At 49.0% G+C, this 16,353-nt stretch overlaps 1 protein-coding gene across 2 annotated transcripts in view; it reads left to right on the top strand.

The window, feature by feature from the left end:
• CAPN15 (calpain 15) overlaps positions 1-16,353 on the top strand; it is a 129,981-nt gene that overhangs the window by 90,985 nt on the left and 22,643 nt on the right. For both annotated transcript variants that reach the window (XM_087728557.1, XM_087728556.1), the window contains one exon: positions 11,574-13,014. In XM_087728557.1, the coding sequence (XP_087584683.1) occupies positions 11,596-13,014 (1,419 nt within the window). In that variant the 5' untranslated portion in view covers positions 11,574-11,595. The remainder of the gene's footprint in view (positions 1-11,573; positions 13,015-16,353) is intronic.

Genomic DNA, 16,353 nt, shown 5'->3' with positions numbered 1-16,353 from the left:
AGCCCATGTTGTGGCTCACCAGTGGCCAGCAGTCAATCAATGGCTTGCATTAAATTCAGAGGGCTGATAAGCTACAACCTGAACTTAGTCAAATGCCTAAGGGTCACGCGATCAACATTCAGAACCTTGGCCACAAACTCATACTTATGACGGTTGCAGGGTCCCGAGATCAAGTGATCATCTTTTGTGACCCTTCTGACAAGCAAAGTCAAGGGACAAACTGGTCTCCCTTAACAACGGTGTTACTAGCTTAATTGCAATGATTCGCTTAACAACCGTGGCGAGGAAGGTCGTAAAACGGGATCAAACTCAGTGTAATAAATGTCTCACTTAGCCACAGAAATGTTGGGCTCTGTTATGGTCGTAAGTCGAGGACTACTTGTACATCGGTTCTCCCAAGATGGACCTTCCCTTTCACCTGACATTGCGTTGAGACCACTCAATGGTCTTAAGGTAAATCACATGACCAGGATCGGCTAGCTATACACCGGCCAGCAGATCTGGCAGCAGATTCAGACAGTGAGGAGGTTGGGGAGGAAGATGGGCCAGTCCTGGAGTCTGGGGAAGGCTCTGAGGAGGGCTCTGTGTCGGAGGCAGAGAGGGGGCCAGGCCCGTTTGCCAGTTATCAGCTGCCTTCAGAGTTGGACATCAGTGAGGCAGACGAACAGCTGGAGCCTGTTCCCAGTGGGTGCATGTGCAGAGTTGCCAGACGAAGGGAACAGCTACACAACAGGTGGGTGGGCACAGTTTTGGCCCACGTTTAGAAAAAGGTTAGCCATCACCGACCTATACAACACTTTCTCCATAATCCTGGATGCTACGGCTGTGTTGCAAACACACTGAATTTGTTTATTTAATTTGTTGGGCTGCCTAAACAGCAATAGTAATAGCACTCTTAGACTTATATATCCTCTCTAAGTGGCTTACAAAGTCAACCTCTTGCCCCCAGCAATCTGGCTCCTCATTTTACCCACCTCGGAAGGATGGAAGGCTGAGTCAACCTTGAGCCAGTCAGGATCAAACTGCTGGCAATCAGCAGTTAGCCTGCAATACTGCATTCTAACCACTGGGAAGGAAGGAAGGAAGGAAGGAAGGAAGGAAGGAAGGAAGGAAGGAAGGAAGGAAGGAAGGAAGGAAGGAAGGAAAAGAGCAGTAGCAATACCACTTAGACTTATATACCGCTTCACAGTGCTTTATAGCCCTCTCTAAGCGGTTTACAGAGTCAACCTCTTGCCCCCAACAATCTGGGTCCTCATTTGACCCACCTCGGAAGGATGGAAGACTGAGTCAACCTTGAACCGGAGAGATTTGAACTGTGAAACTGCAGGCAGCCGGCAGGCAGCCAAAAGTCACCTGCAGTACTGCACTCTAACCACTGTGCCTCCATGGCTCATGCCTTAAAACCGAGTACGACACATTTTTTTTTTAGAAATTTCACAAAAAACCAACCTAGGATCAATGTGGAATGTACAGAAATTAAAGATAGAATTAAAAAATAGGGCCTGCTGCAAAGGCCCACTATCTTCGTAGAAAATACTTTGTGCATCTTTGAATTATGGTCTTGACTTTGTGATTAATTTTCGTCGGGTGCAAAAAATTGTCAGAGGTTCATGCTGTGGGTAACTGCACAAGTAGGGAATTAATAGTGTGCTTACCAAGAGGCAGCACTGGTTCAGGCACTGACATGGATTTGCATCAGGAAGACCCAGGTTGACCTAGAGTTTTGAATTTCTCTGGATGGCTTTAGTCCAGGGGTCTCCAAAACTTGGCGACTTTAAGACTTGTGGTCTTCAACTCTCAGAATTCCCCAGCCAGCCATGCTGGTAGTTGAAGTCCACAAGTCTTAAAGTTGCCAAGTTTGGAGAATGAAGTTTGTCCAATTATTGTCTCTCAACAAATACAAACACACACACACAATATCTCTCTCCATCTGTGTGTGTGTGTTGCATTTGTGCTGATAAATAAATAAAGGGACACTAGTATCGATCTATTTCAAGCTATTTAACTCTCATCAGCTAGCCATACCCTTACTGGGATTCGAACCTGGGCTGTTTTTACATGTTAGGCAGTTGTATTATCCTCTAAGCCACAAGCTCTCCTCCCTTATCAGCTGAGCCAAGGAAATGATTAAGTGTTAAATGATTAAGGGAAGCAGTATGCTCCCTCTCATATTTGGGCATGCCAGGTGCTTTGACATAACGTGTGTGTGTGTGTATGTGTGTGTGTGTGTGTGTTTATCTATCATCTATCTACCTACGTACCTACCTACCTACCTACCTATCATCCATCCATCCATCCATCCATCCATCCATCCATCCATCCATCCATCTATCTATCTATCTATCTATCTATCTATCTATCTATCTATCTATCTATCTACACAAACTCCAGAGGCATTACGGCTACAGCTCTGAGACTTCTGTTGAACATCCTGGTCAATTATTTATTGTGGAAAACTTTTATTTATTGTGGGAAACTTAGAAAAGGTGACTCTGGTGAATGCATAGCTGGGCTCTCGTTAAGGCTAGAGATTAGGATCATCCATAGGCTTGCTCTCTTGACCACAATACCGCCAACAGCTCTATACATATCCATGGTCCCATTTTGGAGAACCCTTAATAAGCTATCGAATGAATCATCTATGGCAGTGGTTCCCAAACTTGGCAACTTTAAGACTTTTGGACTTCAACTCCCAGAATTCTCCAGCCAGCAGAGTTGGCTGGAACCACTAATCTATGGTACAATCCAGGACATGGAATAAACATCAGAGACGTTGTGAGACTGGCCTGCTTGATTTGGAGCCCATCACAGTAGTGGCAGTTTTGAGAACAGCCTTTCTTCCTTCTTTGTGATTTCAAAGCTAATGGCGCTGAATGTTCCGCTTTCATCAGCAGGTTGTTTGATGTCTGTTGTCCCCTTGCTAATTACGATTGGCATCATCAAGGCAGGTTGAGCTAATAAAGAGAAGCAGGGAAATTGCTGATGACCAGCAAGAAGATCTCAGCAGATACTGGCCAATAATCTGGCTAGCTTTATAATGGCTAGCTGTCAGCGGATGTCCTGGGTTGCTTGAGCTCCTTAGACCTTCCAGGACTAAGGCAGAGTAGAGATTCCGCCTTCCCATTCCGTCTCTGATGTAGTCAGTTGTGTGCGGCAGGCAGCAAGGTCTTGTAACTAGGACAGAAGCACCTTGGGGTTTTAAAGTAATTGAGCAACTGGAGATGAGAAGGTAGAGAGAAGATGTCCTTTAGAAACTACCCCCCCCCCCTCTCTCTCGCAGAAAGAAGGATGGAGAGAAGGGAATTAGGGATGAAGGTGTCAGGCCTGCAGCCATCTTTTCTTTTGGATCTTTGGTCTGCTATACTTTCTATTATTCTACTATGCCTTTTCTATTGTGGGAAAATGGGAGCGGGGGGTTTGTACGGAGTTCAATGCTATGTAGCCATAACAAAATCCTTTCTAGAAAGCCAAGGTCATCCTTTGTCTTTGCACCTCTGCACCTGGCCGAAACTGGGTGGGTGGGAAGCTGCCAACATGGCAGTGGAAGATTGGACCATGTGATGGGACTTGTGGGTGTGGGGGCAAGATCTTGAACTTTCAACTGGGTGGGGAAAACCGGGAAGCTTTCAGATTTGGGTTTTCACATATGTGCCAACATGGCTCTCTTAATCAATTGGAACTTTAAGGAATCCTTTGCCTTGGACTCTGATTTACTTTTGGATGCTATTTGGAACCCTGACATTAATCCGAATCCGACAGAAGGTTGACATCAAGATGGTTCATTTACCCAACTAGGGAACATCACCAGAGCATCGATGATGCTACCTAGTTGAGTAATGGGATGTCTTCAGAAGCAAAAAGTTTTCAAAGTGGGGAGGGGGGGAAAGCACCTTTGAGACAAACCATCTGAGAGTTGGAATGATGATAGCGTTCCAAATATCATGCAGAATTAAATCAGAGTCGAAAGCAAAACTATGCTTAAGGTTCCAATTTAATAAGGCAGGCATGTTGGCATAGTGCTGTGGGGATTTCAACTCTGGAAGTTACATCAGAATCCCACCCAGTTAAAAGTTCATGATCTTGCCCCCACACCCACAGTCCATCACATGGTCCAATCTTCTTCTTCCACTCTGGCGTCTACGCCTAACTGCTTCCGGTCAGGTGTAAAGGTTTGGGAGACAAAAGATGACCTTGAGCTTCTAGGAAGGAATTTTTTTATTTTGAAAACAACACATTCTACCCTTTGCTACCCCCCCCCCGCTTAATAAGAGTGTGGCAGGCCAAAGATTCTTAAAGGAACCCCTGCTGGCCTGACACTATCACCTGGATGATGGGGAATCTCCATAGTCACTGAGTGGTGTGGATTGTTGCGATGTTGAAGAAGTCGATTGCCTTACCTTTCTGTACTCTGCCAGAGAAAATAATTCGGTCTGGTGTTTTCATGTTCCTGTAGAATACCGCTCAGCTATTAGCAGTCCCTGGGTTAAACCTGCCTAGGAAAAGCAAGCCATTAGCCCAGGAGTAGGCTATTAATTTTCCCAAAGGACTACATGAGAAACTGGGACTGTTGTGGAGAGTTAAAGCAATAGGACCAATGCATGTATGCATGTGTGTAGGCAAACACAGACATATATACATACATTTGGGGGGGGGGGGGGGGTGTTCATCTTCGCAATAATCCAAGTGTTGTGGCCCAGAGCTGGCAGCAGAGTCGGACAGCAAGGAGGTTAGAGAGTAGCATGGGCCAGCCCTGGAGGCTGGGGAAGGCTCAGATGAGGGCTCTGCGTCGGAGGCAGAGACCGGGGCGAGGCAGTGATCAGCTGCCTTCGGAACTAGACAGCAGTGAAACGGAGGAACGACTGCTCCCAGTGTGCGCATGTGCAGAGCTGCCAGAAGAAAAGAACAGCTAAGAAATCAGGGTTGACTTGAGAGTAAAGCCACAGGTGGATGGTGAATGGCCCCTCCCATAGGAAATAAAGGAGGAGCAAAAGGGGAGGGGGCTTTTGCAGGAAACAATCCATTCCTTCGTTCATTAGTTCCTTTCAGGAGTGTGAAGATCTGTCCGTGAATCCCAGAGATTCTGTGCCCAGTCTTCCCTTGCTAGGCACTGCGTTTGGAAAATAGTTACATGGCAGCTTTCCAAGCTAGAGAAGGTCTGTGGTCATAAATATACCTTTGAAGGACTGTTTGCCAGTCCTTTCCCGAAGGTGAATGAGAGGAACTCACATTCGTTTAATCAAAGGGGTTTTGCCGGGACCGGGACTCATCCTCGTGCTTTTGGGGGGAGTTTCGGTCAGAACACCAAGTCCGGTGCATGACCTCACATGCACTGGACAGGGACAGCCGAAGGGCAAGATGTAGCCGAAGGGCCATAAAATGCCCAGGTGTGTTAGACCAGTGTTTCCCAACCTTGGCAACTTGAAGATGTCTGGACTTCAACTCCCAGAATTCCCCAGCCAGCATTCGCTGGCTGGGGAATTCTGGGAGTTGAAGTCCGGACATCTTCAGATTGCCAAGGTTGGGAAACACTGTGTTAGACAGTTAATTGCAACCCCTCCCTCATTTTTTTCAAATTGCTGGGATGGCAGTGATGATGGAGTTTGCTTCTTTCTGTACATTTCTTCTTCTTCTTCTTATTATTATTATTTCTCTCTCTCCTGCAAGCGCCAGAAATAACTAGAGTTTTATAGGTTGTCATCTTTCATTGGGAGCACAAATGGAAATTAGATGTCATTCCTTGCTTTTATGGTGGCTTAATCTGCTAGGTAATTTTCCTTTTTTTTAAAAAAAAAATCAATGCATTCGGTGATTGCACACATTTTATAAACACCATTTAGAAATGTCCAGGGAAAATTTATCTTAAATGGTTAAATCAGCGATTCCCAAAATGCGCTCTGTGTACCACCGTGGTTTGCAAAGGCTCGTATGTTGGTCTCCCACGCATGGGCCACAACCTACTTCTGACTCCAGCACCCACTTTCCCACAGGCGCTGACAGGTGTGAGAGCCCGTTTATCACCTTAGCCCTCACCCGCCCACATTCCCAGTGAGTCCAACTCTCCGTATCCCTATTCAGAAATAGACTTAATTAGCAGAAGGCTTCCAGATAATAGCTCAACTAGATGGCAGCCTTCATTGCAAAGAAGTATGCCATCACTTAGGCAGAAATAATTTGCCTTTTACAAGCTTAATATAATAGAAAATTGGAATGGAATGGCAATAACAATAGCAATAGCGATAACCAATTTTGTTGTATTTAAGTACAATGACAATAAAGATTATACTTAACAATAGGACTTAGACTTACATATCGCTTTACAGTACTTTTACAGCCATCTAAAAGCAGTTTACAGAGTCAGCCTATTTGCCCCCAACAATCTGGGCCCTCATTTTACCCACCTCGGAAGGATGGAAGGCTGAGTCAACCTTGAGCCAGCCAGGATCAAACTGCTGGCAATCGGCAGAGTTAGCCTGCAATACTGCATTCTAACCACTGGGAAGGAAGGAAGGAAGGAGAAAAGGAAGAGCAATACCACTTAGACTTATATATCGCTTCACAGTGTTTTATAGCCCTCTCTAAGCGGTTTACAGAGTCAGTCTGTTGCCCCCAACAATCTGGGTCCTCATTTTACCCACCTCGGAAGGATGGAAGGCTAAGTCAACCTTGAGCCTGGTGAGATTCGATCTGCCAAGTTGCAGGCAGCTGGCAGTCAGCAGAAGTAGCCTGCAGTGCTGCACTCTAACCACTGCACCACCATGGCGATGTGAATAGAATAGAACAGAACAGAACAGAATAGAATAACAGAGTTGGAAGGGACCTTGGAGGTCTTCTAGTTCAACTCCCTATTCAAGCAGGAGGCCCTATGCTATTTCAGACAAATGGCTATCCAGATTCTCCTGGAAAAACTTCCAGTGATGGAGCACTCACAACTTCTGGAGGCAAGCTGTTCCATGGGTTAATTGTCCTCACTGTTAGGAAATTTCTCCTTAATTCCAGGTTGCTTCTCTCCTTGATTAGTTTCCATCCTTTGTTTCTTGTCCTGCCTTCTGGTGCTTTAGAAAATAAGTTGACAACCCCCCCCCCTTCTTCTTTGTGGCAGCCCCTCAGATATTGGAATGCTGCTATCATGTGTCCCCCCCCCCCGGTCCTTCTTTTCTCTAGACTAGCTATACCCAAATCCTGCAACCATTCTTCATACGGTTTAGTCTCCAGGGCTTTGATCCTCTCAGTTGCTCTTCTCTGCACTTTTTCCAAAGTTTTAAAAAAGTTTTTTTTAAAAAGTCATAATCTATATGCTGCAGAATGTAAACAATAGACTTCTTCCCTTCCCAAGTTTCCTCTGACCCAGGCTTCCTTAACAAGCAAGAAACAGAGTCTGGGTCCCAGCAAAACCCCTTTTATTTACACGACTGGGAATTCCTTTCATTCACAGTCAGCAAGGCTTGGCAAACAGTCTTTCAGAGGAATATTTATCCACACGAACCGTATCTCGCTTGGAGAGCTGCCAAATAACTCGTTTCCAAACACAGGGCAAGGCAAAACTTGGCACAGAGTCTCTTATAGTCACAAACAGAACTTTCCACTCTTGAAACGACCGAAGGAACGAATTTTTTTTCCTGCAAAAGCCCCCTCCCCATTCACTCCTCTTTTGTTTCAACACCTCCAAGTTGTGGCTTTACTCCTAAGTCGACCCTGCTTTCTTAGTTGTTGTGGCCATTTTGCGCATGTGCACACTGGGAACAGGCTCCAGCTGTTCTTCTGCCTCGCTGCTGTCTAGCTCTCTCTCTCTGCCTCAGACGCAGAGCCCTCGTCTGAGCTTCCCAGGACTGGCCCATATTCCTCCCCAACCTCCTCACTGTCTGACACTCCTGCCAACTCTACAACAGTTGTTTAAAGCTGCCGACTGGCTTTTGATGTGCTCAGATAAATGTCCTCTCTGAGCCTCAGAACTGCAGGTTGTTGCTTCACCAGATTTAGCACTTACAAGCCGTAAAATTCTGAAGACCAGCGATAGCTAGCGAAGACAATAGCGAACACGTCTTGAGAGCTGTTTCTATATACGACTATCGGGGTGCTTGGGCACTGGGGCTCGTGGTCTTGCACGAGCAATCCAGAAAGTGTGAAGAAGAAACCCAAGGCTGAATAATTTAAGCACAATTTTGCTAGAGCACCACTTAACTCCGACTGAAGAATAAAAAAGAAGGATTTTGCTGATGGGAGTTTGCTTAATATCTTCCTGGTTTTTGCCCTGATCAAGCAAATGTCCTTGAAAAGCTTCACAGTGGAATATGAGGATTATTTCCTCTTGATTCCAGAGGTGCCGGCGATGGGATGTCTTTCCTGGAAAAAGGCATATGTCTTGCAGCTCTCCCATCCTTCCTTGACATGTCACGTCATGTCACGTGCAGTCTCTGAGTATAAATAGCAAATTCTCTCCCCCCCTCCCTCCCCTGAAGAAGCTCCCTCTGGCAAAGACATGGGGAGAGAAGACGCCATAGCTGAGCATGGAATAATCTGCTTTGCATTCTGAAGAGCTGCAGCCTTCCTTTGATCTTTGAATATTACGAATAATAGTTTCTGAAGGAATCGTTTGTAAGGTTGGGCGATCTGGATGGGAGGTAGATGGCCACATTATGTGATGATGATGATGATGATGCAAGGAGCAGATCAGGTGAATGGTGTGAACTTGCTAGGTGGATGTCCTTGATTAGATCAGATTAACAGAGTTGGAAGGGACCTTGTAGGTCATCCAGTCCAACCCCCTGCCCAAGCAGGAGATTCTAAACCATTTCTGATAGATGGCAGTCCAGTCTCTTCTTGAAAGTTTCCAGTGATGAAGCTCCCACAACTTCTGAAGGCAACTTCTGTTCCTTCGGTTGATTCCTCTCACTGTCAGAAAATTCCTCCTTATTTCCAGGTTGAATCTCTCCTTATTCAGTTTCCATCCATTTTTCCTTGTCTGGCATTTTTGTGCTTTGGAAAATAGCCTGACCCCCTCCTCTCTGTGGCAGCCCCTCAAATATTGGAAGACTGCCATCCTGTCTCCCCTGGTCCTTCTCTTCTCTGGACTAGCCAGGCCCAGTTCCTGCAATTGTCTATTGTATGTTTTAGCCTCCAGTCGCGTAATCGTCCTGATTGCTCTTCTCTGCACTCTTTCTAGAGCCTCCACATCTTTTTTATATTTTATTTTTATATATTTATATTTGTGAGGCCTTCAGCCTCCTCCTGAAATTGGAATGCTTTTGAGCCACCCTGCCTGGAGAAAAGGGTGTCCTTTGTGTAGACATTCCTGATTGTCCGTTCCCTGCTTCCTTCGAGGAGCCTTTCCCTGGAAAGCCATCTTGCAATAGGTCATACAACTTACGCCGGTTGTCCCTCAAAAGACGAGGTGTAGACGTGCTAATCCACAACTACATATCCTGAGACAAGTTGTCTTCTCCTCCTGTTGTGTTACGAGCCTTGAAAGTGATGTGCCACCCTATTTTGGGGAGCATCTCCTATGTCCTGTTGTGGCCTGTCAGCAAAGCTGGGAGCAGATTCAGATAGTGAGGAGGTTGGGGAGGAAGATGGGCCAGTCCTGGAGCCTGGGGAAGGCTCTAATGAGGGCTCTTGTGTCGGAGGCAGAGAGGGGGCCAGAGCCGTATGCCAGTTATCAGCTGCCTTCAGAGTCAGACATCAGTGAGACAGAAGAACAGCAGGAGCCTGTTCCCAGTGTGCGCATGTGAAGAGTTGCCAGATAAAGGGAACAGCTAAAAAACAGGGGTCAACTTGGGAGTAAAGCCACAGGTGGACAGTGAATGGCCCCTCCCAGAGGAAATAAATAAGAGGAACGAAAAGGGAGTGGAGTTTGCAGGAGACAAATAGTTCGTTCCTGCATTCTTGCCAAGTATTGCGGCGTCTGAAAGATATCGGCCTGGCCGCTCTCCAAGCCTGATAAAGGTCGGTAATTGTGAGCTACCTTGAAAGACTGGGGGAGAAGAAAGGCTTTGCTGGAGAGGAATTCACTGTACATTAACTAAAAGGGGTTTATCGGGACGAGGACTCGGCTTCGTGTTTCTGGGGCAGCCTAGGTCAGAAGACATCCCTCTTCCCCAGCTCAGCTGCTTCTTCTAAGGCAAATGCTGGCTGGGGAATTCTGGGAATTGAAGTCCGGACATCTTCAAGTTGCCAAGGTTGAGAAACACTGTTCTAAGGAGTAGACCACAACTCCCATGTGATGCTGGTCCCAACTCCTTCGGATTAAGCTTTTTGGCAATTGTAGCCCAATGGATTTGCAGGAACCCAGGTTTAAAGAAATCTGGGATAGATAGTGGTTAAAGAGCTTATCACAAATTTCCTTCCTTCCCAAATTTGCTAGTGGGTTGTAGTCAAGACCCACCTGCCCATTATCTCGGTTTGGTTCTTTCTTCAAAAGGATAGCTGGTGTGCTTTAGAAGGTTAAGTGAAGATGAGCATGAAGTACTGTAGATATTTGTATGGTGTTCAGAGGTGGTGTTTTGCCAGTTGAGATCGGTTCGCCCGAACCCGCAGTGGAAATCGTGGGTGGGCCCTCCCCTCCCACTCACCCCAGCTCTATGCCGTCCCATTTAGGCAGTTTTTTAGCCAAAGAGGATGTGCGGAAGGCTAAGCACATGTGTGGCGTACACGCATGCTCACATTTGCGAACCGGTAGGGAAGATGAGTGAATACCACCCCTGATGATGTAAGATAACTGCTGTGAGGAGGATTGTGTGGGATTACTCGTTTTGTAAACAGAAGGATCTTTGATCTGTGGATGTTTCCAGAAATGTCACCATCATAAGTCAGCTTTGCTAGATCTCATCTTATGGGCTACTTGGCGGTCTCTGAGCTGGATGGATTACTTGCAGGCATTTCATTACCCAACTAGAAAACATCATCAGAGCCTCTGCAAGAAAACAAACAAACTCAGAGAGCACCAAGGACCCCACAATCAGCTCCTCCTCCTCCTCCTCCTCTCCTCCCACAAACCCCATTCCCTTCTATCACTGATGATGTTACCTAGATGGGTAATGAAATGTCTGCAAGGAAACATCCCAGCTCAGAGGGCACCAAGGACTCCACAGCTCAAACCTTGAGTCACAAATATTCTCCTCTATAGATCTCAACCTGTAAGTTTGAGGGAAACTGGGAGACACTGTGAAATACCACTTAACATTCACCCCAGTGTTGGGTTCCGGCAGTCACTACTGCCAATTGGCTCGTGGGTGCGCCGTGCGAAAGCGCGTAAATGCGCAGTATAATAAAAAATTGTTCTGTTCATGGGCAGAAGCAAAAAACAACTGGGGGTGTGGGAGGCCTGGGTCGCTGCTGGTTCCACCGACCCAGGTCGCCAAACCACTACCGGTTCAGCCGAACCGATCCGAACCGGTAGGAATTCACCACTGATTCACCCCCTCATTTGCTAACTGTCTGGAGTTGCTGGGAGTCTAGAACTATCTTGAGGAACACTGGTACCCCACCTTTGGAGTAAATTGATTAGGATGTCTCTCCCTTCCTTCGTGGGATCCTTTTTGCTGCGTCCTCTAACAGCCGTCTCCCTTCTTCTCTTTCAGCCATACCCACTCTTCTGGTTCTATGGCCACTGTGCGGGAATGGTCCTGCACCCGCTGTACTTTCCTGAATCCCGTGGGACAGCGCCAATGCTCCATCTGCGAGGCCCCCCGCCAGAAGCCCGACCTCAATCACATCTTGCGCCTGAGCGTGGAAGAGCAGAAGTGGGCCTGCGCCCGGTGCACCTTCCGGAACTTTGTGGGCAAAGAGGCCTGCGAGGTGTGCGGCTTCACCCCCGAACCCGGCCCCGGGGGCTCCCCTCTGCCAATCCTCAATGGGGTCCTGCCGAAACCCACCGTCCTCGTAGAGCCCAAAGCCAGCTGCAAGGAGGAGTTGCCCCAGATGGAGAGCCCTGTTGAAGATTCGGGGGGGAAGAGCCCCGAGGAGGCAGAGCTGGAGGAGGGCTGGGCCTGCCAACGCTGCACCCTCCACAACACCCCCGTCGCGAATTCTTGCTCGGCCTGTGGGGGCCCCCGAAAGCTCTCCCTGCCCAAGATCCCTCCGGAGGCATTGGTGGTCCCCGAAATCATCACTCCCGCCGGTTTCCAGATCGCACCCGCCACCGAGACCCCGGAGGGCCACCCGCCCGCCAACCAAGGCACAATCCTTGTGGAGGAAGAGAGCCAGAAGATGCCAGCCTTCAGCCTTTTCTCCCCGGGTCTCCAGAACAACCCCGTTCCCCGTAGCCGCCGAGAGGTTCCCCCGCAACTCCAGCCCCCGGCTCCCGAAGCTTCCCAACCGGCATCTCCACCAACCCCCGTCCAGAAGGCCATCCACTTCCAGGAAATGATGGCGACCAAGCGGCTGAGCATGCTGGAGGAAGAGATGGACATCAGCGTGCCGTCCTGGCAGTGCAGCACCTGTTCCCTGGTCAACACCTCGGGGAGCGAGGCCTGCGAGGCCTGCAGCAGCCAGAAGGGCAGTGACACTATCGACCTGACGGGCGACTCCGTTCGCTTCACCCCCTGTGGGCCCTCCAGCCCCGACTTCACCACCTGGTCCTGTTCCAAGTGCACCTTGAAGAACCCCAACGCTTCCCAGAAGTGCAAAGCCTGTGGCTCCTCCAAATTGCACGGCTTTCAGGAACATAGCTTGCAGCCCGACCCAGCTCCCAAGTGTCCCGAATGCGGCTCAGACAAAGGCCGATGTGTGGCTTGCAGCACCCGTGCTCCTTCTGCCCGCAAAGTCGCCCGTCTCTTCCCCTTGCAGCCCCCGGTCACCCCCGAGCGCGCCAGCCAGTGGGCGTGCCCAGCTTGCACACTCCTCAACGAGCTGAAGGCCAAGCACTGCCTTGCCTGCCACACTCCTCAAGTCTACATGGCGCAGCGCAGGGGCATCAAGCCGCTGCGGCGGCGCGAGAGCATGCACGTGGAGAAGCGACGGCAGACGGACGAGGGGGAGGCCAAAGCCCTCTGGGAGAACATTGTCTCCTTCTGTCAAGAGGTGAGTTGACACCCGCAGCTCTGGTTTGTCGGCGGTTGCTCCTAGCACAGATCGGTATTGCTCTTACACATGGCAACTCTGGCTTGGATACCTGTCCTGACATTGCCAGGCTCCGAGAAGACCACATAGAATTACTGCGTAGTTTCTTTTAAAGGTGGCTCAGTGGCTAAGACGCTGAGCTTGTCTATCAGAAAGGTCAGCAGTTTGGCAGTTAGAGTTCCTAGGTCCGCGTAATGGAGTGAGCTCCCATTACTTGTCCCAGCTTCTGCCAACCTAGCAGTTCGAAAGTACGAAAAAGGCAAGTAGAAAAATAGGAGCCACCTTTTGTGGGAAGGTAACAGCGTTCTGTGCACCTTCGGCATTTAGTCATGCTGGCCACATGACCACGGAGACATCTTCGGACAGTGCTGGCTCTTCGGCTTTGAAACGGAGATGAGCACCGCCCCCTAGAGTTGGGAACGACCAGCACATGTATGCGAGGGGAACATTTACCTGCACCTAGTTTCCTAGGTAAAGGTACAATGGCTCGATGGTTAAAGACTGGCAACCTGACAGCCTGGGCTCGACACCCAAGCGCTATGCAATGGGTGAGCTCCCGTTCCTTGCCCCAGCTCCTGCCCATGTAGCAGTTCGAAAATCTGTAAATGCAAGTAGATAAATAGGTACCGCTTTCATTGAGAAGGTAACAGTGTTCCGTGAGCCTTTGAAATATAGCCATGCTGGCCACACACGACTATGTGAACACGCCGGTTCCTTTGGCCAAGGAACAGAGATGAGCATGGTGCCCATGAAGCCAGATTCTCTTAACAACCGTGTTACTAACTTAGGAGCTGCAGCGATTCACTGGAACAACTGCAGCAAGAAAAGTTGTAAAATGGGGCCAAACCAGTGGTGGGTTTCAAATTTTTTTAGAACCTCTTCTGTAGGTGTGGCCTGCTTTGTGGGAGTGGCTTGCCAGCCATGTGACCGAGTAGGAGTAGCTTGGCATCATGTGACCGGGTGGGCATGGCCAACTTGTAAAATGTGGTGAAACTCACTTAACAATGCTCTTGCTTAGCAACCAAAACGTGGGCTCAGAAACTCTGGCATTTGAAGCACGCAAGTCTTAAAGCTGTCACGTTACAAGACCCTTGCACCCCTAACCCTTTAGAAAAAAAAACCCAGAGATGTTCAAAGTTGACAGCTTTAAGACTTGTGGACTTCAACTCCCAGAATTCCTCCTCCAGTCATGTTGGCTCAGGCACTCTGGCATTGAAGAGTGCAAGTCTTAAAGCTGTCAAGTTACAAGACCCTTGCACCCCTAACCCTTTAGAAGAAACCCCAGGGGTGTTCAAACTTGACAGCTTTAAGACTTGTGGACTTCAACTCCCAGAATTCCTCCTCTCGCTCTTCATCTTGATGATGTGCGGACGGGTGGGGGGGAGGGAGTTGGAACCGGTTCTAAATGGCACTGTAGATTTGTGGAACCTCTTCTATAGAAGAGGTTAGAACTGGCAGGAACCCACCCCCTGGGCCAGACCCACTTAACCAATGCCTCACTTAGCAACAAAAAATGGGGGCACGATTGTGGTCGTAAGCCGAGGATTACCTGGATTCTCAACTTGGCCACATAGCATGCCCCCCCCCTCCCTGCAGGCTCCCCCCCCCCCCCAAAAAATGATCCCAAACACCTGGCTGAAAAAGGACTCCCATATTCTTTTGTTTCATACCCACAGTGCTTTGGGGCCTGTAAATAAATCTGGATAGATCTGTGATGGCAAAACTATGTTACGTGTGGCATGCAGAGCCCTCTCTGCGGACATGCCAGCAGTCGCCACAGCCCAGCTTCACCGTGCATGAGCACTCACCTCCCTCCAGCCAGCTGACTTTGGGTCTCTGCCGTCTGTGCATGTGGGGTGGGGCGCATGTGTGGTGGGCCCTCACATTGCATTTTGGGCCTGGAAGGCCTCCTGCACCAACCTAGAAGCCAAAACAGAGCCCGGGGGTGGGGGTGGGGGCACGCGCCCTCCCCATGTGCCCCATTTTGGGTCTGGAAAGCCTCCTGCTCCAACCTGGAAGTAAAAAATGGGCAAAGGGGGGGGCGGGATGTATGCGTGGGGGATGGCCGCACATGCACGGGGGAATTTGCATTGCATTTTTGTGTTTCGCGTGCACGCATGTGCATTTGCACGGGCGCACTTTGGGCCCCCGTCACCAAAAAGTTGAGCCATCCCTGAGATAGATGTTTCATGTCTCTCTCTCCGTCTCTGCCAAACGTAGCTTTTCAGAGCTCGCCTGCCTGCCAGTCCCCGACTGTTTTGGGAGACGCCAGATCCCAGACTTATTAATAACTAACCGTACAGAAGCTTTAATGATCAAGGGCTGTTTTAGTTCTCCGATTGCCTCTGGCAAATGAAGCCACATCAAGCGATGTCTGTGTGGGAGAGAGAGGGAAAAAAATACTATCTGTCCAGCTTCAGAAGGAGCTGACGCTGGCGAAGAACGGGTGGTCCTCGCATGGGGTGTTTTCTTTGCTAGCTGAATGACGGAGTTGGCATTTTCGGGTTGATTCTTTGTACTGCCTGAAAGAGATTTCCCCCCTGCCTTTGCGGTGCGGTGCAGCGCAGGGAGAGGAAAATGGTGGTTATCCAGGCATTGGTAGAGTTATAGAATCATACGGCTGGAAGGGACCTTGGAGGTCTCCTAATCCACGGGTCTCCCAACCTTGGCAACTTTAAGACTTGAGGACTTGTTAAGCCCTCAGCCTCAACAGGAAATGCCCCAAAACTCCCTTCATTGCATCAGCCCAAACTTCAACCAAACTTAGCTCAGACAAATTCGTAGGATTTGTATATGGCAACCATAGGAATCTGTCAACAACCAAAAGAATTACATGTTCTTACACAGGAACAGGAAGCTCAAGTGAAAAGCCCAGGAGAAGGTATAAAAACCCCTCATTCTCAACTCCATGGGGTCAGCTGCAGTGGGGGGAGGGTTTCCAGATCCCAACTGGCACACTGTGATGGGGCCGGAGGTCCACCTCGGGCACATGCACTACGCATGCATGCACACCCAGCTGCTAGGTGAAGGTTGCTCATGCGTGCGCGAATGGCCCAGTTGGCTTAAAAGCAGGTAAGGAATGCGGGCGGGCCAGTGGGCCCACCAAAACACCATTCCGGTATGGTGACTACTGCTCCCAACTGCCACCGGGTACGCCCATACCAGGGCGTACTGGCTGGAACCCACCACTGGTCAGCTGCTTGGTGGTTCTGAAATATCCATCTGCTTCGGTTCCAAGCCGAGAGAACAAAATGGAGGCTGGAGGCTGATTGGAAAAAGGATTCATTTGTATTGATGAAG

This window comes from Thamnophis sirtalis, unplaced genomic scaffold (assembly GCF_051295495.1).
Source record: "Thamnophis sirtalis isolate CommonGarterSnake01/CBP01778 unplaced genomic scaffold, rThaSir2_p1.2 scaffold_14, whole genome shotgun sequence".
Lineage (NCBI taxonomy): Eukaryota > Metazoa > Chordata > Lepidosauria > Squamata > Natricidae > Thamnophis > Thamnophis sirtalis.
This window is presented reverse-complemented; position numbering and strand designations above follow the sequence as displayed.